Source organism: Phyllopteryx taeniolatus, chromosome 10 (assembly GCF_024500385.1).
Source record: "Phyllopteryx taeniolatus isolate TA_2022b chromosome 10, UOR_Ptae_1.2, whole genome shotgun sequence".
Lineage (NCBI taxonomy): Eukaryota > Metazoa > Chordata > Actinopteri > Syngnathiformes > Syngnathidae > Phyllopteryx > Phyllopteryx taeniolatus.
Genome location: NC_084511.1, coordinates 27,874,820 through 27,900,304, shown reverse-complemented (window position 1 = coordinate 27,900,304; position 25,485 = coordinate 27,874,820). Strand labels below are relative to the sequence as shown.

The window sequence follows — 25,485 nt, the reverse complement described above, 5'->3', positions numbered from 1 at the left end:
TGGGCTGGGCTGGCTACCAGCTGTGGCCAAAGCGCAGAAGTGCCATCGTTTGCTGCAGTACGCCTGCTGTCGTGACTCAGATCGCGCACACTCTCGCTTACGCACGCACACGCGTGGGATTAAAGGAGGAACATAGACAGCGTGACAAAATTCCAATCCCTGCATCACGATACATTGAGAAGGTTGTTTCCGAACGCTATGTACTGTGTGTGTGTGTGTGTGTAGCCTATTTTCTGCATGCGGATGGAACATTTTCAGCTCCATCAAATCAGACAAAAGTGTCACCGAGTCAGAATCTAAATCCAATTGATGAGTTTTTGTGTGCTCAGAAAAGAAAAACATCAGCAATCCTGCGCCAAACAGATTCCAGAGCTAGATAGCGTCACTTGGCATCGCAGTTCGGGTTTGCGTTCGAGTTACAGTAGGATGAGCGAGGCCCGCCGCACACCTAGCGACGCAGTCGAACGCGACCGAAGCAGACGACGACCCCAAAAAAGTTACAGTTAGCGACGCGCGCCCGCTTGATCCGCTCACACACTAACCAAGCGATTTGTTGCAATCGAAAAGTCATCACGCAAGTCTTGATTTTAACGAGAGGCGAGCCCCACTCGCAATGTCGCACACACACAGACACACAATCAACGTCACGAAGACATTTTGCTTTTTTTCCCCCTGGTTTATTTTCTCTCTCTTCAACCTACTTTTTTTTTTGGGGCCCACAATCAGCATTCCACATGCATCCTTTGTGTGCACGTGTGTTACTGTGCATCTTTGTGTGTGTATGTGTTAGTTTGGAGCGGTAAGGCCGAGCGTGATGAGCTGTCATCGTGCAGCATTTTGGATGAGTTTGCAGAGGTTATTTGAGGACCTCTACCCTCAATGCATATACGTGTGTGTGTGCTCAGAGGAAATAAATTACGTTGGATTTCGCATGCAGGTGCCCGGGGAACTAGGACTCTGCCTCTCATCCCCTCGCTGCTCCTTTTATAAATCTTCCCTTTTGCATGCATTTCTGACAGTGTGTAAAACGTAAATAAAACACTTATTACACTACAACAATACACTTCAACTGAATACACTACAAAGACAAATCATCATATATATATATATATATATATATTAATTGACAACTCTAAATTGGTTGCCCTGCGATTGGCTGGCAACCAGTTCAGGGTGTACGCCACCTCCAGCCCGATGATAGCTGGGATTGGCTCCAGCACGCCCGCGACCCGCTCAGAAAATGGATGGATGGATAATGTTCAAACTGGTAAACTTCTTTTTATCAAATAATCATGAACTTGGAATTGTATGGCTGCAGCACGTTCCCAAAAAGCTGGGACAGGGTCATGTTTACCGCCGTGTTACATCACCTTTTCTTTGAACAACATTCAGTAAACGTTTGGGAACCGAGGACACTCATTGTTGAAGCTTTGGAGGTGGAATTCTTTCCCATTCTTGCTCGATGTACAGCTTCAGCCGTTCAACGGTCCGGGGTCTCCGTTGTCGTATTTGACGCTTCATAATGCGTCACACATTTTCAATGGGAGACGGGTCTGGACTGCCGGCAGGCCAGTCTCGTAACTCCCGCACTCTTTTAGTACGAAGCCACGCCGTTGTAACACGTGCAGAATGTGGTTTGGCATTGTCTTGCTGAAATAAGCAGGGGCGGCCGTGAAAAAGAAGTTGCTTGGATGGCAGCGTATGTTTCTCCAAAACCTGTATGTGCCTTTCAGCATTAATGGTGCCTTCACAGATGTGTAAGTTACCCATGCCATTGGCACTAACACAGCCCCATACCACCACAGATGCTGGCTTTGGAACTTTGCGTGCATAACAGTCGGGATGGTTCTTTTCCTCTGGCCCGGAGGACACGACGTCCACAATTGCCAAAAACAATTTGAAATGTGGACTCGTCGGACCACAGAACACTTTTCCACTTTGCGTCAGTCCATCTTAGATGAGCTCGGGCCCCGAGAAGCCGACGGCGTTTCTGGGTGTTGTTGATAAATGGCTTTTGCTTTGCATAGTAGAGTTTCAAGTTGCACTTCCGGATGTAGCGCCGAACTGTATTTACTGACATTGGTTTTCAAGTGCTCCTGAGCCCACGTGGTGATACCCTTTACACATTGTCGGTTTTTGATGCAGCGCCGCCTGAAGGATCGAAGGTCACGGGCATTCAATGCTGGTTTTCGGCCTTGCCGCTTACATGCGGTGATTTCACCAGATTCTCTGAACCTTTTGATGATATGATGGACCGTGGATGATGAAATCCCTCAATTCCTTGCGATTGTACGTTGTGGAACATTGTCCTTAAACTGTTGGACTATTTTCTTTTAGGTTTCCATTATCAGGGGGAGATCTTTGACTGGCCAAGTCAATCACCAGACCTTAACCCAATAGAGCATGCATTTTACCTCCTGAAGAGGAGACTTCAGATTCATCTTTTAAACTGAAAGCCAAATGTCTTCAGTATACAACAAAAACAAAAGAATTGACTTTTGGAGGGGACTGTATATATAGTATATACAGAACGTGTGTATACATATCCAGTACATATGCACACAATGCATATATGGTGTGTGTAAGCATGAAGTCAGTACATGCATTGTGCGTACACACACACACGCACGCATTTAACCTCGCTCATGTGACTCAAGGACAAGTATCAGCGGGCCAAGGTTGGTTCGTTCCACATGAGAAGCAAACATAACGGTGGACTGTGTGTGTGCGGATATTTATGTGTGTGTACGGATGTGTGCCATTGTGTCTTGAAAAAAAACAAAAGGAGATTCTTCCTCAGTTACATTTAGTTGCGTGTGTGTGTGTACGCGCGAGCGTACGCGTGTAAATGCGTTGCTTCCAAGGCCGTCTGAAGGCCGCTCCGCCTTCCTTCTGGATCGATGATGTCACACGAGCGGAGGTCGCTCGACGGCATGGGAAGAAGTCACGATAGCGTAGCTTAGCATAATTCAAAGTCAGCGAATTCCCTCGGCGTGCTACTGAAAAAAGAAAGAGTCAATTCGGCTTTGATCGTACACATTACCGCGATTTTACATGAGAAAAGTCTCACGGCACACCTGCAAACTAGAACATCACAAAAAGTATACATATGCTATTCTGTAACGAACAAAATTGATCCATTTGTAAGGGCACACACGCGCGCACACACAGAGTGTGAGGCCCCCACCTTGTGTGTTATCATAACGTGGTGTAAAGGTTAAGTCCTGGCTTATTTGTTGAACATGAATACACGCACACACGCACGCACGCACGCACGACGTCGCTCAAGTGGAAAAACAACAAAGGGGTCAGAAGCCCCCGGCAGGTGTGGGCGGCGGGGCCGATCTTTTGGAGTCGCCCCCGCCATGTGAACCGTTTTGTTGAGTGACAACACCTGACTTTGTTTTGACCAATAGAAATCATTTCAATCCACTACCTCTATGAATATAGTCATATAATCATATATCGCTCAACCAACAATTCACCAATTCCTATCCAAACGAACTCGACGATCCAAGCAACGGAATCAAGCGGTCATCGGTAAACCCGACTAACCAGAAATTTACAACATGATCCGAGTTGACTCGCGGACGTGGCACGCGAATGAAACGCGTGGTATATCCGTCACTCCCTCACGGACAAACGCTGAGCGTCGGGGAGAGCGTCCGATGCATCATTGAGCAGGACTTCCCATCATTCCATGAGGCTGAAGGTCGGTGTCATCAATAAACTCCACCCCGCAACCACGCACGCACGCACGCACGCACTATATTATCATTATTCTTGGTTTGTCGAGAGGCTGTTTAAATCAGCAGCGATGAAGCACTGACGCTGTTTTTTTTGTTTTTGGTTTTTTTTTTAAAAGGAGCAGAGGAGGAAAACGGACGAGAAGTGATGTAAGCCACGGAGGATGAGGAGCGGGTAAAAGATGAAGGGGAAAAGACGAAGATCAAGACGAGTGGGGAAGGTCAACTCGATGGCGAACGCTGTCACACGGTACAGCAGCAAGCGATGCGGAAGCAGCTACTCCGTCGGTCGCTTCATTCATGACTCACGACGAAGGCCTGCTGCGCACGCACACAAGGAGTTTCCAGATCTTAAAAGATTGTTTATCTGTGACAGACCCCACACATGAAGATTTCAGGAAAATCCGGCATGTGACCGTCGCCATTTTGCATTCGCACAATAGCAGACCGCAAATTGTGTCATTACGCAGTTATGAAATGCAATTGGATTTGTCATTTATTGGACAACCGCATTTTGGAATAGTACGACAAGTTTCGGAATTTGGATTCATTACGCGTTACCGTCAATGCCAACGCAAGCCCCGCTCGTTTGCACACGATTACTTTGACAGTTGTTCAAAGTTTCAACAGCAATCGCTAAAGTTTAGCCTGTAAGTTAACTGCTGATTTTTCCCCAAAAATGGTTATGATGGAATAAAGTTGTTTTGTTCACAAATAAATGTGACATTGTTGAAGATTTGTCCCCATACAAGATACAAAAAAATCTTCCACATTTGGTGTTTATGTCCTGACGAGACCAAGATGGCTGTATCGGACCCATATAGCGCTGATATGGATTTTGTTCATGTATCTCCTGCAGATTTGCTGCTATGGCGGTCTGTAAGGCAAGACGCACACACACACGCACGCACACGTGTGTCGTTCCCCAGATGTGCACGCACGGGACAGGACTGCAGTGCACTGGATGAAGACACTTAGCGGTACACACGTCAGACTGCGTCAAGCGCCGCCGCCGCCGCCGCCGCCCGTGTACTTGCAGCGTCAGCCAGACGCGGCTTAGTAGGCTCATTACTGTAGAGGGCGCTCTACGCATCTTCAACGTGCTGAGTGGAACAAGTGTCACGTATGACGTTCAGGGCGAATGCGGGTCCCCGAGTAAGAATCGTTGCCATCTCAACGACGCTACCGCGGCCTTGACAAGCGCTTTACTAACCGTTTTAGACCCTTTTTCTAATCAGCCAGCTCATCGGTTATTTAGTCAGCCGGTTAACAAGTTCGACATTTTGTTATTGAGTTTATTAGTCAGTCAGTCAAGCAGTCTGCTTGTGACTTAGCTCGTCATTAGACATGAAACCTAGTTAGGACAGACGAGCCTGATGAAGCCTGCTCAGATGAGAGGCGGAACGTCCTCCGAGAGCCCGGTTGCGATCGATTCGATGCCAAGAGGACAATCGGCTAGTCTTGTTAGTTAGTCCAGCAGTCCGTTCATTCATCAGTTAGTTTCTTATTCACTCAGGGAGTTTATTGCTTGGTGACTCAGTTTGTCCTTTTAGTCAGTTAGGAAGTTACTCGGTGAGTTGGTTGGTTGGTTTGTCAGTCAGCTAGTGTCTTAGATATTTGGTTAGTGAGTGAGTTAGTTAGTTAGCCAAATAGGTTATCATTCGCTCAGCTCCAACATTGTTGATGTTTGGCTTTAATTTGACACGAAGAGAGGCAGAAACGGGCACAATTTCAACCCAGTTTGTGTGGCATTGCCCAATCTGAGGCGAGGCGGCTCAGCGCCACACTCGGAGTCTCGTCCATGTATTTTGAACAGGAAATACGCAAATTCGCCAATTCTGGAAAACGTGGACATGACTGGATTCAGAAAGAAAACAAATACAAAGTACAGAACAGAGACCAATCAAATTGAGACCAATCGTTGTTCGTTTCTTACGCTTCGTGATGCAGGCGAGGCTCCGCACGTCCTCGACAAATTTGTGTTTCCAGTATTGTATGTGCGCATCAGCCTCCACGCACACACGCACACACACTTTCCAGCTGTTGTTGGGTCTGCTGCATCACCGCTCATCCTCCTGCATGTGTTTGTCCTCTCTGCACTGATATTTTACCAACATGCTGAAGAAGAGTGTAAACAAGACAACACACTGCTACATGCACTCTTGCCATCTGATTCTCTCTCTCGCGCGCACACGCGTGTGTGCGCCACCATTGCATGCAGCGGTGCAGACCACCCAAAGGCTGCCATTAGCAACGTTTGGTTAACCGTTGTCCTTCTGCACGTACATACACACGTGCACCCACGCGTTTGCAATACAAATGAACTCCTCACAATTACAGTAACAAATGATTCAGGTGATAACTTGCCATATTTACACACACACACACACACACAAAAACCTCCGTGACTGCGGTTCAAGATGTACTTCTCCTGCGCCCCGCTAGGAAGCGCCTATGAGCGACGTGTTCTATTTTTAGCCGGCTATCAGCTGGAGGACAAGATATTTATAGGCTGAGATGCGTTCACTGTACACTCTGCAGCACGCAGGCGCACACGTACACACACAAACACGCGAAAGGTCACATTTGCCACTTAAATGGCAACGCAAATAGTTGCACATGCAATGCCAGTTACCCTTCATAACCACCACCACCACCTTACACAATGCAAATAAACACGGCTAATAATAAGAATTCCCCCCCCCCCCCCCCGAAAAAAAACCATTTAAATAAAGAAAAGAATAAAATCAACGGCAAGCACAATCTCGTTTTCACGCGCACTGTCCGTGTCCACACCGTGGCGCAAAGACCTCCGCCCAGGATTAAATTAGGGGCGTAATGAAGTAGACCCGGAGAACTGTTGTCCAGGTTCACTATTAGCTCACCCAAGTGAAGCAGAGTGGCTTCTTCCAAAGAGTCAGGCCAGTGCAGCAGCGCTCCAGGGTCCCACGTGGGTGAGAAGGTCCTGAAGGCAGCATCCGTCGATGAGCAGATGCGATCTGGCAGGAGGCGCAGGAGGCCCGTCCGCTTCGCGCCTGGACGACATGTCCGAGTGGCAGAGTGAAAAACACATCAAGATGCTAAGCTAACATAGCATACACAACACATAGCGAAAAGTCAACAAGTGGACTTACTGGGGGGGGGGGGGGGGATTTAAAATGAGATTTTTAAAAACGGGGAGATGGGACAAGTCATTCGTAGATGGGAACGTAAAATACGCATAGCTTATCTGAATCATTCAAATATTTCAGGCCGATCTTCAATTGTATTGCTTGTAATTCAATCACAATGAAGCAATTGTTGTATAAAACAATTGTCCATTGCTTACCTTGGAGCGGACAGTTGACGGTTGAGTTTCCAATTTGAGACATGGAAAAATGGGCTTTTTATTGGAATAGAATTCTTATTTTTAAAATCTGAATATGTCCTGAATTCAATGCTTTATTGAATTCAAGAAATATTTTTGGGGAAAGTCACGAAAGCTGCTCTGTGATTGGTTGGTCTGCATTCTGCGGTGTGGCTTAGAGAATTCCCTTTAAACACTCCAATAATAATAAAAAAAAAAAAAGACCAAAAAACGACAAAAAGAGCCAAATGAGTTGGAGTTTAGTTTTATTGACGTCTCTTTCGCAATAACACGCTGCTACATTCAACAAGATGGACATTTGGGATGTCGCCAATAAGTTAATCATCAAACAAACAGTAAAGAACGAAAAACAATCATTCGACATATATACACAATTTTGGTGTTAATACTGACAACACACACGCACACGCACACGCCATACAAGGTAACAGGCGTAAAACGGTCTTGTTAATATTCCCAGCATGCACTGGGCCGACTGTAAACTATTTGCGGAATCTTACGGTATTTTAACTCTGGCGTTCCATCATTTGCAATACTATAAAACATTTGGTATTGGGGTTATTTCTACTTGTATTTATTTCTACGCTGCAAGGTGGCTGTTATCGGAACTAGCACCCGCTTTTGACTTTGTGGATGATTTATCGTGCTCCCCCCGAGAAGCGACTGCATTGGTTGCAGGATGTCATTTGTGTGCCGTAGTGTTTCCTTTGATTTGCAGTCATCGTGTTTATTCAAGCTGTGCAAGATGGCGGTTACAGTGACTAACAGGCGAGACGAGCGATCGCATTGCTCATATGACGCTTACGTTGTGTCCCCTACCATAGTGTGGTCTTTTTTGCTTTTTGGCAATTCTGTGGATTATTTCTAGTAGTCAAGTCATTCTGTTTATTTGAACTATAAGCCCATATTTCATTTTAAATTGTCCAAATCCTCTAAATTCAGCCTCTCAACAGTAAATATTCTCAAAATAAGACATTTGCAAACATCTGTTTTTACTTTGGGCAAACAATGATCAACATTTCCCCCGATTTTCTGAGATGTTACGGACAAAAGCGGTAACTCAACCATAATCCATTTTGGGAAAAAATAGTTGATGAAAATATTTGTTATTTGCATTTTTTAGCATGAATAATCTGTCGTTAACATGTAGAATAGCTGAACCGAAAGCAACCTGAGAAGTGTATAATTTTAATGACACGTACACTGCCTTTTTGGATTTTGGGATTTTTTCAAACTCTATGGAATATTTTGGGTGATTCTGTTTATTTGTACTCCGCAAGCTGCTGGATACCATGCTTACCTTGGAGCAGACTAGTTACGATATCAGTCCTACCTAATGCTGACGCTTCTTTTGTTCAGTCGTGCAATGACAGAAACAATCTTCGTATAATGTACATTGGAGCCCTTCTAAAAAAAAAAACAAAACAATAAAATGAAATACAAAGCAGGTCAAATGCACAGAAGAGGCATCATTTTGCAGTGTTCTTTCCTTCATTTCGCTGACATTCCACTGTGGCGTCTCTTCACAGTCACGTGATCTGCATTGAGTGAAGCTGTCTCCATGGCAACGAGCAGCATCTGGCCCTTCGGCGTCTATGCGGGGACGCCGGCGTAGCCGCTAGCTGGCTAACAACAAACATGCAGCTGCCAATTCCAACAATTCTGACCAATTACTAAACTATAGTGGCACTGCTCAGGTCCCACAACCTTGGACAAGTCGGGGGATCTGGACATTTTTGCCCCCCCCCCCCCCCCCTCCCAAAAAAAAAACAAAAAACTATTGAAAATCAAGTCCAACAGCAGTCAAGAACCAAGTCAGGATGCAAACCAATTTAAAAAACTGCGAAGAACAAAGTAAAACTCAAGTCAAGAACCAGTTGAAAGCTGTCAAAAACCAAGCCAAGAACAGGTTAAGAATCGGTCTAAAACAGTCAAAAATCAAGTCAGGAGTCAGTCTAAACAGTCAAAAAATGAAAAGCAGTCAAAAACCAAGATAAGAACCAAGTCAAAAAATAAGTCAAGAACTGTCAAAAACCATGTCAAGAAAAAAGAAACATAAAAGCATGGTTTGACTTTTTTTTGGTTTCAAAAACTTTTTTTGACCTGGTTTTTAATTTTCTTCGGTCTAATTGGTTTTGTTAGTTCTTGTATGTTTTGATTTATTTTGTACAGACATTCATTTGATTTGAGGTTGTTGTATTTTGTACTCGTTTTTTGGGGTGGGGTTTTATTTATACAATTTTGACTTGATTTTTACTTCAATGGACTTCTTTTTTGGCTGTTTTTTTTTTTTTTTTTTTAATAGTTGTATATAGATTTTTGTTGTTGTTTGTACTGTTTTTGACTTGTTTTCACAGTACCTGGTTCCGCTCGTAGTCACGTTTGCGTTCCATTTTGTGCACGCATCCAGTTTAACGAGCAACTCCTGCTCTGTGGATGAGGACGTAGGCTAACCTGTTGCCGCAGAAGCGCTAGCAGGACGGGTGGCGGGTAGCGAGCGTGCCCGCTACGGGCGCCGCTGCGAGGTAGTTGGAGGGAACGTAGCCCCTCTGCCGGCCTCGCACCTCCACCAGGCTCCACTCGCGGTTGCCTCGCTTGTCGTGAGGCTCCAGGACGCGCACCGGTTCGCCCGCCGCCATCGAGACTTCGCAGTTCCCTCGTGCCGCGAAGCCGTACGCCGCAAACACCTGTAGATAGACCAGGCGGGAAAAAAATGGCATGTCAGAGCGCACCGGCCATACCAATACGCGAACGGAATGCTAACATACGACCCTTAGATATGAAGACGAGATAAGCCAGCGCCCTGTAGCGGCCCGGCTAACAGAGGAGCCTACGTGGCGGCCATGTTGGGGAGGTGGACGTTCACATCAAAGGCATGGACATTGAAATTAAAGTCGTAACTTGCTTATTTCACAACCGATTTTCATGAGGTTTACTTTCTTGTCACCAATGTGTCATGTGAAAAAAGCCCCCCCCCCCCCAAATATTTTGACTCCCACTTCCCTTGTCGTAATTGTACGGCATGGTACGCAACCGTACGCGGCACAACGTGTCGGCATCCTCGGTCTTTTGGTTTTCTTGCCGACGATGTTTACCCTCCCGACTTAGCGTCTCAAAAGGGCCGTGTCGTATCTACATATTCATATCTCTACTACTCTACTCATCCAAGTTGGCTTTTCCACTGCCGCCAACCTTTGAGCAATAAACAGATACAGAAAAAGATGTTGCAATGCTAACGCTAACATCAAACAAACAGTGGAACCTCAAAGAGGTTAACTGCTGCTAACGTGAAGTCGTCTTAACTTTAACGACAAAACACAAAGGCGTTTGATATTGTTTTTTTCCAGACATATTAATGGTCACAAGTGTAAGAAGAAGTGAACCAGGTTAATTTTGCTACGCTTGTTACAAAAAAGACCAAGAAAAAGCTAAACAATACGCTGACATCTTCCCCAAAAATATGACTAACATACTTTTTTTTTAATGGTTTTTTTGACTGCTTCTTGTTTAATTATTATTGACTTAGTTTCTGACTGGTCTCGACTTGTTTTGTGTTTTTACTGCCCTTAAGTTTTTTTTTTTTAATTGTTTTTGACGAGTTAATTAGTTTTTTGACTGTTCTTGACGAGATTTTTGAACGTTTTAGAGCAGTTGCTGGCTTGGTTTCTTGAGTCTTTTTGATGGGTAGTGTTAGCATATTAGCATGCCAGCGTGTTCCCGGCCGGTGGCAATATGTTTGCTAGCGCTGCACAGAGGTCAAACAACCGCCGATCGAGCCTCTTCCGACGTCAGTTTAACATTTCCGATGAATAGGGATCTTCCTTTCGAAGGACACATACGGTCGTGTAAATCCCTGACCGTTCCGCGCTTGTCGCAAGTTTACGCGCAGGCACAAACACGCAAAGTTGCTCAATGAGCAACGAGTCGATGACACATCGACCTTGCAGAGATTTGTCGTCAGCTTGCAGTCGACCTCTTTTTTGACTTGGCTCTTCATTTGATTTTGGTTTTTGGCAGTTTTTGACCTGGTTCTTGACTTGGGTTTTGACTGTTTTTGCCGTGGTTTATGACGTTTCCTGTTTTTTTTTTACTCGTGTTTTGGTAATTGGTCGCCGGCTTTATTTTGGTCTGCCTTTCCAATGGCTCTTTTTATTTTTTGACTGTTTTTTAAAACTTGTTTTGGCCTGGCTCTTAACTTTGACAGTTTTTTTTTTTTTTTAATGGATCTTTACATGCTTTTTGACTTGTTTTTGCCTATTTTATTGAGGGGGGGGGGGCGGGGGGGGGGTGTGTGTGGCTGTTTTGGACTTAATTTGGGGCTTTTTTGGACGTGTTTTTAAAAAAAACATTTTGTCATGGTTTTTACGGTGTTTTGGAAATTGGATGTTGACTACTAGTTTTGACTTTCGCTTTGCCTTATTTTCCCTTTTTTTTGTTTTTGTTTTTTATGGACTGGTTCTTATTTGAGTTTTGACAAGGTCCTTGAAGCGTTTTTTTGTTTGTTTTTGGTTTTTTGACTTGGTTTTTGGCTGTTTTGGGCCTGGTTCTTGAATTGATTTGTTTCTCTGTTTTTTTTGTGCCTTTGGAAATGGTTTTGAATTTGTGTTTCTTTATTATTGACTGTTTTTGATGCGTTTTTTGACTGGTCTTCACTTGGTTTGGACCTCTTTTACCAGGTTCTCGATGCGCTTTTGGCACCCACGCGCGCACTCGCTAAGCTAACGAGCGGTGTGCCGATGACACGGTTCCCACGGCGGCGACACAAAGTCTTCCCCACGCAGCGACGACCTCAGCGTTGAGCACGTCACTTGAATTTCGCCGAGTGGCTATCTGCCGCCTTGCCCAGACCAAGAAAAAGCTCTTTTTCTCCTCACCAGTTGGCAGTTAGTCGAGGCTGCACGAAAACGTAACACATGTGCGGATGAATCGACGGCCACGTTGCCTGAAGCGAACTCTCTGCCGTCGTCATCACGGCCACACGGCCTCGCCTTGTGTACGTCTTTTATAGGAGGAGGCTCAGGGACACCTGGAGGAGGTCACCTGAACCATCAGTCCATTTGAGAGGCTGTCAGGAAGTGTGTTAGGCGCACACACACAGACACCCACGTCTAATGAAATTGCGCTCATCCTATTCTCCCTCACATTTCACTATCACGCACACGCTGAGCAGCCTTGACACTGCCGCGTCGCACTCGCATGCATTAATAACGGAAATCGATAAGGCACACATGCACGCATTGTCACAACGCACACTGGATGCGTGTGTGGTCACCTGCTGCGGCGCACGATCCATCAATCTCACACACACACAAATGCGCGCATTTCATTTAGGATATCAAGACTGTATCATATTTTCAGAGACTGCACCATGTAAGCACTACTATATAATGTTGCTATATTACTGTCAATACTATAGCCCAATGTTACTGCTGTATTTATGTAAGTAGCTGGGGCTGTTTATTGGCTGAACCGCAAAGAGCTAGCCGACTATTACATTCGGGGAATTTATTTATCGACGTGGCTCTCGGCTTGTTTTTGGACTCCTTTTAGAAGACGCCTTTCAAATGTGTTTCAAGTGAATCCAGAGATTTGTTTTCTAAATACATGATTCGCGTTTGCAGGTCATTGCTGAAAATGTACAAAGACTGGGAACTGCACAGCACGGCTTTGCGGAGCTAAGGCGTCGGACTGTTTTTCAACATTTCACTTTTCCGCATTTTTGGCCCACGGCTAAAACGGTGCCGGATGACACACTTCGGCGTCCGGCACAATTGCGACATGCATTTAGCCAGCTAGCTATGTCTACATAATCGCTTAATCCGCTCGTGTGGCCGCTTTTGAGCAAAGGAGGAGGGTGGAAGAAATAAAAACAAACCCCAAAAAAGAATCAGACTTGACAGCCAGCGTGGGCTTCGGGCTGGCGCGGACGCTTTAGAGCGCCTCGTTGTTGGCCGTGAGCGCACGCGGGTCCCTAGCCAGGTTTACACGGAGCCTCGTAAACTCTGATTCTAAGCGGACACATAGGCGGCGTGCGAGGATGAGTGCGGTCACCTGGAAGCACGGCCGGCCGAGTGCCGCCGCCGTCGTCGTCGTCGCGTGTCGTGGGAGCTCTGCGGCGTACGAGTGTCTCCTGGCGCTGCTGGCGCTCTGCGGGAGGCTCAGGTGGGGCGAGGGGGGCGGCTCCTCCTCCTCCTCCTCCTCCGCCCCGTGATAGCGGATCAACCTGGAGGCCGGCGCGTAGCCTCGTCTGCCTGCGTGTCAGAAGCGCAACCGCGCTACTCAGTTTATTAGGCACGCTTTGTTACAGTAGCTGTGGGAGTTTCTGGTCTTCGTGTTCTTGACTGGTTGTGACTATTTTGGGCTTGGTTCTTGACTTGTTTTGGACTGGTTCTCGATTTCATTCTTGAGTTGTTTTAATGTGTTGACTTGGTTCTTGACTCTTTTTTTCCTGCTTGCTTTTGAACTGCTTTTAACTTGTTTTCTGTCAAGTTTGACATGTTCTTAAAGTGGTTTTGAACACAGTTCTGGTTCTTGACTTGGTTTTGCCTTGGTTCATGACCTTCTTTACCACTGTTCTTAAAATGATTTTTATATATATATATATATACATATATATATATATATATATATATATATATATATATATATAAAATACAGTGTTTCTTGGCTTCAAGGCAATTTAGAAAAGCCTATCCACCCGTATCCACAGTCCAATTGGAATGAATGGCAAAAGACCACCCACAAGATGGCGCCAGTAAACTGCATTAGTGTGCTACATTTGCGGAAGTTTCCATTCAACTCTCCAAAATAAACAGCTCTCATTATTCGTGAGCACCACCTACGATGTAATTAATGAAGCGTCCGAGCACTCACCCCCGGCGTCCACCAGCCACCTGCGCCCGTCTCCGCGGGTATCCGCCCGGCCGATGACGGCCACGAGCTCTCCCTTGGCGAGCGTGAGGTCCAGGTCTCGGCCGCCCGCCGCGGCGCTCAGCACCCGGTAGATCTTGTCCGAGCCGTGCTTGTCCGTCAGCAGCCGGAGGCGCTGCTGTGAGGACGAGTTCAGAGGCTGACCGGAAGGGAAAGACCTCACTTATGATGTCACGCTGATCGTGTAAGCCAATCGATTATTGTATATAGAAATGTAAAAATCAGCCAGCCACAGAGGAGCCAAAAACGACCGCATTTTGGTCGGCGCACGCTGCCAACGTACTTCCGAGTTTGAGATTTACACTTCCGACGACGACGACGATCTGATACTTACTATTACTATTTGTCATCTATCAAGCTTGTTTCATAATGACTTTTTAAAATACAGTACATCAAACTTATGTACTTAGGATTGATCCCGTTACTTGTTCTTCATGACTTGTTTTTCCTTTTTTTTTTTAACAAATCTTATTTTTCCTGTAAACATTTTGCTTGTTTTTGATTGGTTTTGACATAGTTCTTGAATTGTTAACTTGTGAAAAATCCGTTCTTTTTCAATTCAAAATACATCTCGTTCTACAAGCTATACGTGGCGGTGGCGCACTGTGAAATATTTGCCGACCGTCACGACAAATCGCCAGGAAGAAGGCAAATGACGCAATCCGCAGCGGACCAGGAATGCGAATGCTGAAAACATTCCAACGACAAGTCAATCGGCTTGTGTAAACTGCGTGTAAAAACCAATTCGGCGTCGTAGTCACAGTTTGGCAAACCAAACTAAAGATACGACGGGTGAGTCCAGACCTGAGAGGCAGGCCCCAGCAGCGTCTCCTCCACACTTTGACCCAAAGCGTCCAGGCTCCTCGCCCCTTCCAGCACCGCCGTCTCGGCCCACTCCCAGAAAGCGCTTGCGTCTAAAGAGCTGTGAGGAAGCTGGGAGGAGGCGAAAGACATGTCGGGAAGAGGGAGAGCGCCCGTCTGGGGTAACGCCCCGCGTCCGTGGCGGATACCTGCTGGGCGAAGCTCCGGAAGAGCTGCTCCAAGTCAGAGGCCAGGTCTTTGTGCAGACAGCTGAACGTTCCCAGCATGCTCCAGATCATCTGCAGTGCCAAGCCGTTAAACTTGGGAAGCTCGTCGAGCAGCAACGTGTTCATCGTCCTGTTTCCAGAACAACGCGACGCCTTCATTTATTGGGAACATTCGTTCGTTTCACCGAGCGACGACGTGAAATCTGGCAGACGCGGCTATCGTGAGTAGACGCACAAAAGAAGTCCCGAGAAGCTATACGCCTGAAAAAGAACAGGACAGGTCGAAGCGGAGCATTTAGGGCCGTGTCGGTGGTTTCCGGGGGTGTCCTCAGGAGGCAAACTCGTTCTCGCCGCTTTCCCTTGGCAACGCTATCATCTATCATGAGAGGAACCACGGAAAACATGCCCGAAAACACGCACGACGTTGTGGGCTAATTTGACCTTTTCCGCTGACGATCGCTAGCAAATTTAGACCTCGCGTACGAGACGGACGGACGGCACCAAATCGTGAACCGTTTGAGTTTGGACCGTTGCCGGAAAGACATTCAGTGCGTCGAGCGTTGCCGGGGCTCACCTGTACGTGTCGGCGACGGCCTGCTCGTCGTAGCTCGGGCAAGGCTTGGCCTCGATCACTTCGTAGTCGAGCAGCTTTTGCGGCCTCTTGCGGATCAGGTTCCTCGGGCCCACCAGGAGGTCGCGGAGCGCGCAGAGCGGCTTGTGGATTAACGTCCTCGTCCTCTCTTCCTGCGAGGTAAACGGCGACAACGTCAATATTCTTCTCGTGTTGTGAGCGCAAGCTGGCTGATGACTCACAAATACAGGCAGGATCCACTGTCGGAGTCCAGTGGTGATCTCCTTGTAGCAAACGGGCACCTTCTCGCCGTCCATGTCCAGGTCAAACTCCTCCGTTTTGCAGTTGGAGAAAGTCTGAGGACCGAACAAAGACGAAGAAAGCGACGATGGCCGACGCTCTCGCAAGCCGACTCCTTTCGAGGCGTGCCGACCGACCTGGAGGTGGTGGAGGTAGAGCTCCACGTTGTCCAGCAGCCGCAAGATGCCGTGCTCCAGGACGTAAAAGAAGCCTTCTAGTGCGTCAAACTCCTCGTCCACCAGCTGCAAAGTAACACACACGCGTGTTACACTACGCAAATGGCAATATAAAATGTATCTTTTTCAAACGATACATGATTTGGTTTTTCAGACCTTTTGCTGTCATTGGAATAGCAACAATGGGCAAACTTGTTCAACTTATTGAAATGAGTCTTCAAATTATTATCAAACGGAAGGGGCTCATGACGTACATTCTTGCAATTTTTCATGTCGACAGTTTACAAATAAATGCTATTGTTTGAAAAATAAGCCAATAGAAAACATCCAAGTCATACGTGAATAAATAATAAATCAATAAAGATATTTTTCGCCAACATTGCTCTTAGAGTTTCTTATCTGTAAAAAAAAAAAAAAAAAAAAAAAGGGGGAGGGTCTGTCAGGAAGCGGAATCTCGGATTCCGGAGGGTTTCGTCCTGGCCGTCCTGCTCCGGAGTCCGAGAGTACGTGGTACCGGAGCCGCTAATAAGGGCTGCTCGGTCCCCGTTGGATTTGTGTTCCGGGCACGTCCCGCCGGAGAGACGACATCTCTCGGCCGGGATCTGCCGGGAGGAGCCGGATGAAGCGGCTGGGGAGAGAGACAAGTCCGGGCTTCCCTGCTGAAACCGCTCCCCCCCTCCCGTCCCCCGGCGAGCCGACACCCAGTAAGCGGAAAAGGTTTGACGGACGGTCGAAGTCCTACTATCTTCACCAGTGTGTGTTTGGTGCGTTACCTTGGGAACCATGCCGGTCTCGTGTTTGAGGAACTGTCCCATCCGGGCGGTCTTCTTGGCGATGCTGTGCGAGTTCAAGCGGTTGATCTTGTCCATGATGCTCAATGTCTGGCTCTTCTTGTATTTGTCAGCTGTGAGGACGCCAGGCAAAAACGAACCAGAGCTCAAACGAACGGCCTCGGCCGATCTTGGGTTCGACGCTCTTCTCACCGACTTCCCTGAAACGCTTGTACTCGTTGATGCGACAGTTGATGGCGATGGAGGCGTGCGCCGTCTGCTCCAGCAGGGCGCAGGCCGGGTGCCGCGTGTCCGTGTGCTTCTGGATGGTCTGCAGGAGGAGAGGGTAGCGGGCGATGCGCTGGACGGGCGTCACCAGGAAGAAACTCAGCGAGCTGGCGTTCACTTCGGGCCTGCACAATCACGTACTGTCGGTCAGGGCAGGAAGGCGGGAGCTTTTTCCTCGTACATGGATAAAAACCTACGCCGACGTCTTGATGACTTTGACGATCTGCTCCCACAGTGCCTCCTTCTGTTTGTAGGCGTTCTCTACCGCGATGACCTGGTTGTAGTTGGCCAGGTACTCCTTGTAGGCTGCCTCGATGTCGGACGACAGGCTGAGGAAGGCGTCACCTGTCGGAAGGGCAGACGGGCTCAAGTTTGAAGTCCTTGCAACGTTACGGTCAGAAATAACTTTTGAATTAAAAGTCCCACTGGGATGGATTTAAGTTCTACGAGCTTTTCAACGATACCACCCCCATCCCATTATGAAAACAGGAAGCGTCCGAACTGGAAACCGGGCCCTGTCAGTCGTCCACGGATAGTTGGAGCTGGAGTTAACTTTAACTGAACAGCGTAAACGGCGTAAAAGAATGAATTTGACTTCCACCTCCATATTTCCATTGACGAACTTTCCCAAAACAACACCCGCACCTTACGAGCGTACGAGCGGGCAGTTTTACCTATTTCGGCACAAACTGTCAGCCATATATTGCCAATTGTAGTAGTCCACCGATCGTTACGCTTGGAAATAACTTCCAAAGAGAAGATTATCACCCGCGTCCCTCTACGACTCGGACCGTTGGGATTTTGTCTGGTTAGGGTTTGATCTTGAAGTGAATGTTGCACAAGGATGACTTGAACTCCTAGCCCCAAAATTTGTCAGGGTGAGTTTTCCGGTGACGCCACTTGTGGCGGAAGTGTCTGAGGTGGAAACGTTGCCGCTTCTGTGGCTCATGGCCTGAGCATCATTTGGCGGCTTCTATGGTTCACAAAATCATTACGGTTGAACAGAAATGAATACATACAAGGACAACTTTAACTTCTCCCACCACATTTTAGGGGGGAGCTTTACAATAATTCCACCCGTGTATTTCCACAATGCCAGGACAGTGTCCTTGGATGCGTCAGTGGTCCATGCATCGTTACAGATGGAAATAACATTTTAACGCCAAGTGCCAGATTTTCAGGATCGACCTTCTCAACACTGCCACCGACGTCTTCTCGTGACATTGACAAGTGTCGTTATTGGGCTGTTTTGGCAGTGCGCGAGTCGTTCCGGGAAGTGTCCCGAGCTAGGATGTCGGCTGTTTCCCTTTCGAGGGAAATCCTCCCTGCTCCCAACAGCAGCGCATTTGGATGTGTCAGGATGTGTGAACCCAAGATCTGAGGAAAAGGTGGAGGTTGCGGAGTTCCCACATACACAGCGCCTCCAGGAAGAGCGGCTCTCCGGGCTGGACATTCTTCTGATCTAGCAGACCGAGGAGCCGACCGGACACGTCCGTCACATCCTCCACGTGCAGGAAGATGCTGTCCAGGTTCGCCGGCGGAGGCTTTGAACGACACACAACACAGAGAGAAATACGCTGTTAAACAACAAGACGCTGAGTCACTCATCCTGTGTTCACACAACAGATTTGTGACCAAGGAAGAAGATATTGTCACAGCTTTTAGATACAAGATATTGTCATGTCACAAGTTTAACATTGACGGCCAGCGCACCAGAGTGTGTACACCTAAGAGTGGAAAATAAATCACTGTTAACAAGCAACGCCTTAATTAAAACACCTTCGCTGCCATTGACGGCTCTAGAAGTCAAATATCCATGTTAACAGTGATTAACGTAAAGCTCTTTGTGTTGCAATTTTGGTATGAAAAGTGCGTACAAATAAAGTTCGATTGATTTGATTGATTGTTCATCCCTTTTCTGCCTTTCGGATTTCGGCCTCGGGTTCCCCAGTTTCGGTTTTCAATTTCGGTCAAGAATTTGGATTTTGGTGTAGCTCTGCTGACGATGCATTGTATGTACATACATACATACAGTGAAACAAGTCGTACGGTCAACAGGTTTCCAGGAAACGATGAGGAATATAGCTGTTTTCCGGCAGGTCTGACACGACAAAACTTGGCCCACGTACCCGTGAGACTGTGCTCCCAAAACAAGTCAGCAACTTGTGCGTCTAACAATGCTGCACAATGCCATCATTGTGCAAATGGAGCCATTCTTCGCCATTCACAATGTTGATGACATTTCCCTCCGTCCCTCATTATTTTACAAGCATTTCTCCATCCATCTTTAGTTTGATTCCATCTAATCTTCACATTACACGCGTGATAAATCCTGCGTGTTATTTCTGTTTGAGCAGCAACGCACGTCTTCATTTGCATGTTCATCTTCACCTCACACGCCCGACGAGAATCTCCATCACGCGTGATCATTTGCACCAAGCCAGATTCCATCATGCGTCACGGTGCCTCCTTTCTTTGCCTCCGCCGTGATCAACGATCAGAACTCGCCGAGCGGCCGATGCGTTGACCGTAGATCGGCCGCTGCGACAACGTCGACTTCTACAGCTGCAGTATTTCCGCTCCTCATTTTTCCTACGTCCCGAAAGTCACAATAGACGACTTTGTTCCACTTTATTGCAGGTATCCTTCGGACACCTGACAGCTCAGGCTTTGCAGGTTTTGTAAGCGTATCATTCCCCGGCCATTCCGTTGACATTGGAGCAGCGTTCCAAAATTGCCACCTGTCCCCGACTGCAATTAGCTGCCACTTTGAGGAGTTTTCCGACTCTCACACCGCTCCGACTTAGAACACAAGCTACGCTGTACTCGAGGCGGGATCTGTTCTTGACAAACCACGCAGTGGAATACCTGCTACTACGACCACCATTCACCCAAAAACCCCCCAAACTCCTGGAGCAGGAGTTGACTCTGTCTAGTTTACTCTGGCTTTCCTCTATCCAGAGGGATTGCACTGGATATTCCACTGGAAATCACAAATTCCATTCGGCGGGTGCTTTGGAGAGTGACAAAGATTGACCCGTTCCGATTTCAGCGGAAGATGATGCTGCTTTTCAATTTCCATTGAAGGTTTTAGGCTTTAAAGCCAAGGTTAGGGTTTCAAACCAGGGATTCAAGCCAGGGATCGGGTTTCAGTGTGAGCTTTTAGGCCTGGGTTGAGGTTTAAAGCCGAGGTTTGTGTTTCAGACAAGGGTCGGGGTTGCCAATTAAGGTTTCAAGACCGGTTTACAGTTTCAAGCCTGGGTCAGGGTTTCGAATCAGTGTTAGGGTTGCAAATGAGGGTTTCAAGCCAGGGTTGGGGTTTCAGTGCTCGATCCCTCGGTTAAGATTAGGGTTTCAAATTTGGCCGGTGAGTATCAAGAAGTTGTAACTGTATATTAACAGGGGGGCCCTTGTGTGCTATGAGATGTTTGTACGTATTTATGTGTCGTGCATATGCACCGCACGTGTCGGTCCACTGCACCTGGAGCTTCTGCAGGTTGCTCCTGATGGTCACTGTGCTGAGCTGCAGCATTCTCAGGTAATTCCTCTCAGACTGCACCAACTCCTGGACGGCCATCAGCTGCCTCTGCGCCGCCCTCTCCTCGGCGGTCCTTTCCGCCTCCTCCGCTGAGCAAATTGTCACATCTGGGCTCTTCTCCACCTCCTCCTCCTCTCCAAACAGATTGTCTTTGAGATCGTTCTCGTCCTGGGGCTTCTCTTGTTCCGGCGGTGGCTCATTCGGGGAGAGCTTCTCCGCAGTAGCGAGGGAGGGCTTAAGAATCGTGCGGGGCAAGGGCACCGGTGGGAGCAACCTGGGCACCTCCATGATGGACATCACTGTCAATAAATTCAGCAGAAGAAGAAAAAAACTCTACTCACATTGTACAAGATACAAGGTCTTACAAGTACAGTTGAATTCATGACCAAAAAAACAAAAAAAACAATTGTGTGGTAGGATTTAGCTTTCAGAAGCATAGAGAGAGGGGCGGGGGCCGGGGGGGTGCTACAGGTGACGAGGCTTTGTTATTGTTGAGGCCACCACGGAAAGCAGAAGTCGCTAAAGATTTGTCGTGGAAGTCGTGAGCCGAGCGGCACGCTGACAAAGCGTCTCCGGACGCAGCGCCGTGACAATTCGCAGCGTGACCGCGAAACGACGGCTCCTCAGACGCGAGTGTGCGATTGAATGACGAGACCTCTCGGAAACGACTCGCGTGACGCATTTGAAGCATCCGTTAGCTCGACAGGAATCAATCAATGAACTGCTTTGAGAAACGATGACTCGTTTAGAGATCGTGTTTGACTTCAAATTGTGCTAATCCTCAGAATTTCAACCATTTTCTCTTTCATACGTTTTTTTTTTTTTTTTTTCAGCATCAATACTTTGAAGATTTAAAAAAAAATAATAATAATTGTGATTTCTTTCATATCGGGACATATAACGATATCGACGGATAGGAAAACAAAATATATTCAATAGGATTTGTTTTAGTGAGGTTAGAACACAGTCATAGCCATAAATGGTGTATTACTAATATTGGCAATTTCGTCGTCGGGCTTGGTTTCCACAATTTCGGTTTTGGACACCGTTATTATTTGATTGTATTTTTTTCATTCTTTTCTACGGGGAAAGAACCTTATTGCTTTTCTCCACGCTGCCTTATTTGAAGCCCAGAGTGGCCCCACGCGCGTGCGGAGGAGTGCAGCACACATACGCCGACCGCTTACAATGCAAAAGTCACAAAACAACACAAACCTTGTGTAGAAAACTTTTCAGGGTATCTCTGATGGTCCGCGATGTTCCTGCTGCTTGGAAAAGGAGGAAAAAAAAACACACCAAAGAAAACACACAAGCTGCTGTAAGTTTCTCCACTGACTCACGCACACACGGCGGGGCTTCATGTGGCACGAGTGTGTGTGTTGATTCACTATAGTGTGTGTGTCGGGGGGATGGGAGTGGAAAGGAGGGTTTGGTAGAGGAAAACAGGGGGGGGGGGGGGGGGCACGCTCACACACACACAATAAACTGATTGACTGCAGCAGTCGGTGGCTGGGAAGAGGAAGTGACACTTACCCTGATCCAAACCCGATTGGCCGACAGCTGCTTCCAGGGTGGGCGAGGACCAATCGGAGCGCTGTCCCGTCCCGCCCCCCTCCCCACCGGAGGGGCTTCAAGGGCCTAAAGTGGTTCCCTGGAGGGAGACAAAAGCACGGCGGGACGGCCCAACTTCTCCCAATTGGCCCGTCACGTTGTGCTGCCAGGAGACATTTTGACGAGATTTTGCTTTCTATTTTCCAAGATCGTGTTTATCATGAACAACTGGCACCCTAAGAGGTGAGATTGCATTAACTGTACGACAATTACAACCGAAACTGTTACGAGAAGTTGTGTGGCAACTTTCATGCCAATCCCAGTTAAAGTTGCTCATCAAATGAAGCAGAACACAAAGCAAATTCGCTGCGGATGCAAAACAACCACAAAGCTTTGCTTCATCCAAATGATGTTAGCAAACAACGCAAAACGCCATAGACAGCCTAACGATTAGCATCGATGGTCGCTGTGTTATGACCCTTGAAGCAATGAACGCAAACGGCGGTGCAACCATCACACAGATAATATAACAATACTAACAGGCATATACTATTGAAGAACAACTAATACGACGACAATTGACAGAGGAGTAACTTGTGACCGTCTCTACGTATGTCAGCGTGTCTGCACACCAGGAGCAGCACAATGTCCGTTGAATAGAAGCACAAATGGTGGCAAAAATGTGTCTAATGCTTAAAATTGTATTTATTTATGTCGTTACTGTATTTTGTTTTAAGTTCAATATTATACAGTGTTATTTGTTCTTCATTAAAACCAAATGGGTTTTTTTTCCCTCGAAGCTGGAACAGTTCTGAGTCACGGAATAAGTTACATTTGCATCTTGCCGCTACTGTATTTCTCCTCATTGTGTTTATTTCTATCGTGCAAGGTGATGTCCTCATGAATAAACGGCGAGAGGAGCAATCACATGAACACATGACGCGAGCATGTGCCCCCCTGACCGTGCCGTGCGTTATTTATTTGACTCTGTGGATGCATTTCGATGACGCAAGGTGGCGGTTCTGAGTCATTGGCGACACTTGCCCTCACATTTGTCAGATAAAAGGAATTCAAGCGAAAGAGACTGAGGGCGGCAAGCAAAACGGAGCGCTGCAGCCAAGCGGAGACCAAGGCGCAGCGACGGCCGCAAGCTAAAGTTCCGCCGACAAATCAGTTCGACCAATGAGCGACACGCAGTGTCTCGCTCGGAACCGGGAGCTCAAAATAGCACCCGGAATTCTACCCGCTCTGAGATCGTACGAACGGTAGACCTGCTAGACACGCGTTTTGTCACTCGCATAGTGACAATTGGGTCAGACTACGGCTGTAATGTTGCGCAGTCGAAACAATATCATCGGTCTGAGGCGAGGAATGACTTCGGAATGCTGCGGGACGACATTCCGAAAGCTGACGATGATGATGTCGAAAAGGCGAGCGCGCCCTCAAGACAAATATGACAAATATTATGTACACGACAGCTTGACTTTGGGAAGTGTTTCAACTTCCCATCAAAGTGTCAGCATGATCAAATCTGATTTTTGTTCTTTTTTTTCCTTTTTTAAATCTCTTTGCAGACTTTATTCCTTTATTTAACAAATGCAAACAATTCAACAACAGCGATCTGTATTCTTTCAAAACAAAATGTCCTTTTGTCATTTTACACAAATAAAGTATCACTATTACTCGAGTGAGAGAAAAGAAAAAAAAAAAAAAATAATAAAAAAAGTTGTCCTTCTTTTTTGGGCAGTGAAAGTCATCATATTACAAGAGGGGAAATTTGTAATGAAGTGCTAATATTACGAAGACAAAAGTCAAGTCATTTGACCAGAATAGTCAGAATTGTCTTGAGTTCTAAAACAACTTGTCAAACAACACAACGCTTTTATTTTGGATCATTTGTATTTAAAATATGATTTCTTCCGGTAAGCAACTATTTTTCTTATCAAAAGAAGTACGACTTTATTCTCATGAGACTATCAATTAAAAAAAAATACAAATAAAAATAAAAACTTGGTAGCAAAATGGTTTTTAGTAATATTATAATTTTCTTTTTTTGGGGGGGGGGCGTGAACTTTTATTCTGGTAATATTCCAACTTTTTTCTCATAATATTACAACTTTCTTTTAGGGGAAATTTTATTATTTTTTGTATTTACTTTTGCTTGCACTATGATTTTCTTCTTGTAATATCCCAAATGTATTCTTGTATTACCACTTTTTTGTCATGAGCGTATTATGTACAAAAAAAAGCAACTATTTTTTTATGAAAAAGGTAAAACTTTATTCTCATGACATTTTCTGTTAAAAATACACAGCGATGCGATTTATTCTCTGAATATTCCAACTTTTTTTCTGAAAAAACTCTGACTTCATTCTGGTAACATTCAGACTTTCTTTCTCATAATATCACATTTTTTTTCTCATGACATTTTGACTTTTTTCCTGCAAGTACTATGAATTATTTCTCATAGCGTTCTATATTGTTTCCAAAAACAAATTCTCAAAACGTGATGGCTTTTTTTTTTTTTTTTTAAACTTCAAAACAACAACTTTTTTTTGGCTTAAAATTACGAGTTGATTCTGGAAGACAGCAGCTAAAATACCTTTGGGAAGAAACATGATGGCAGCCCCATTCCCTACACAGAAACTGAAACAAACCGCATTTTGTAATAATACAAACGAAGCCATGTCATCATTTTAATCGTTAAATCACATTATTCTCAGTTCATGTCATTAGAATCATGGGAGAGATGACTAACAACAAGGAAAAGCTGCAGTGAAAATGGATGAATATTAAAAGTCTCAATTATAAGGAGCACAAGAAAAATACGATACTTGAACCAATAAAAAGAAGAAAAAAATACATATATATATATATCGCCAAATATTGACATTTTTCGATTTAGAAGTGCAAAGCCCTTCAAAAAGCTCCCCCCCCTCCCGAAAAGAAAGAAATCCAGATTTTCTTGTGGTAGTTTCCATCACTCGTAGTTTGACATGTTTGGAGGTGTGCCCGAGTGCCAAGCAGCTAAACGCAGCAACACGCAGTGGTTTGGTTCAATATGGTGCAAAAAGCAGTGTTTAGGTCAGAGAACAAAAGGAATTTCGTTACCTGGTTTTGGTCCTTTCCGAGGCGAAGGAATAAATCCTTCCTCTGTTGTCGTGTGAAGTCGCGCGCATCAAATCAGTCAACACGCAGCACATCTGTCAAACTCGCGAGA

The 25,485-nt window shown here is 46.2% G+C and overlaps 1 protein-coding gene across 11 annotated transcripts; it reads right to left on the bottom strand.

Moving 5' to 3' along the window:
* Positions 1-1,258: 1,258 nt before the first annotated feature.
* arhgef37 (Rho guanine nucleotide exchange factor (GEF) 37) lies at positions 1,259-25,484 on the bottom strand. Of its 11 annotated transcripts, none has more exons than XR_009790544.1 (16): positions 22,248-25,366; positions 21,930-21,979; positions 20,658-21,013; positions 18,591-18,720; positions 17,374-17,521; positions 17,102-17,301; positions 16,892-17,022; positions 15,885-16,184; positions 15,646-15,815; positions 15,054-15,201; positions 14,848-14,976; positions 13,987-14,182; positions 13,165-13,364; positions 9,568-9,800; positions 5,683-6,781; positions 1,259-5,584 (listed from the first exon to the last, which is right to left on the bottom strand). XR_009790544.1 is itself a non-coding variant. In XM_061788176.1 (15 exons), exons 3-14 carry the CDS (start codon positions 21,009-21,011, stop codon positions 9,585-9,587), a joined length of 2,322 nt encoding a protein of 773 aa, XP_061644160.1. In that variant the 5' UTR covers positions 21,012-21,013; positions 21,930-21,979; positions 22,248-25,366; the 3' UTR covers positions 1,259-6,781; positions 9,568-9,584. The 11 variants fall into 11 exon arrangements, 7 of the variants coding, with proteins under 7 accessions (XP_061644160.1, XP_061644158.1, XP_061644164.1 ...); XR_009790546.1 differs by having other exon boundaries at positions 1,259-2,999; XR_009790547.1 differs by having other exon boundaries at positions 1,259-2,996.
* Position 25,485: the final 1 nt, after the last annotated feature.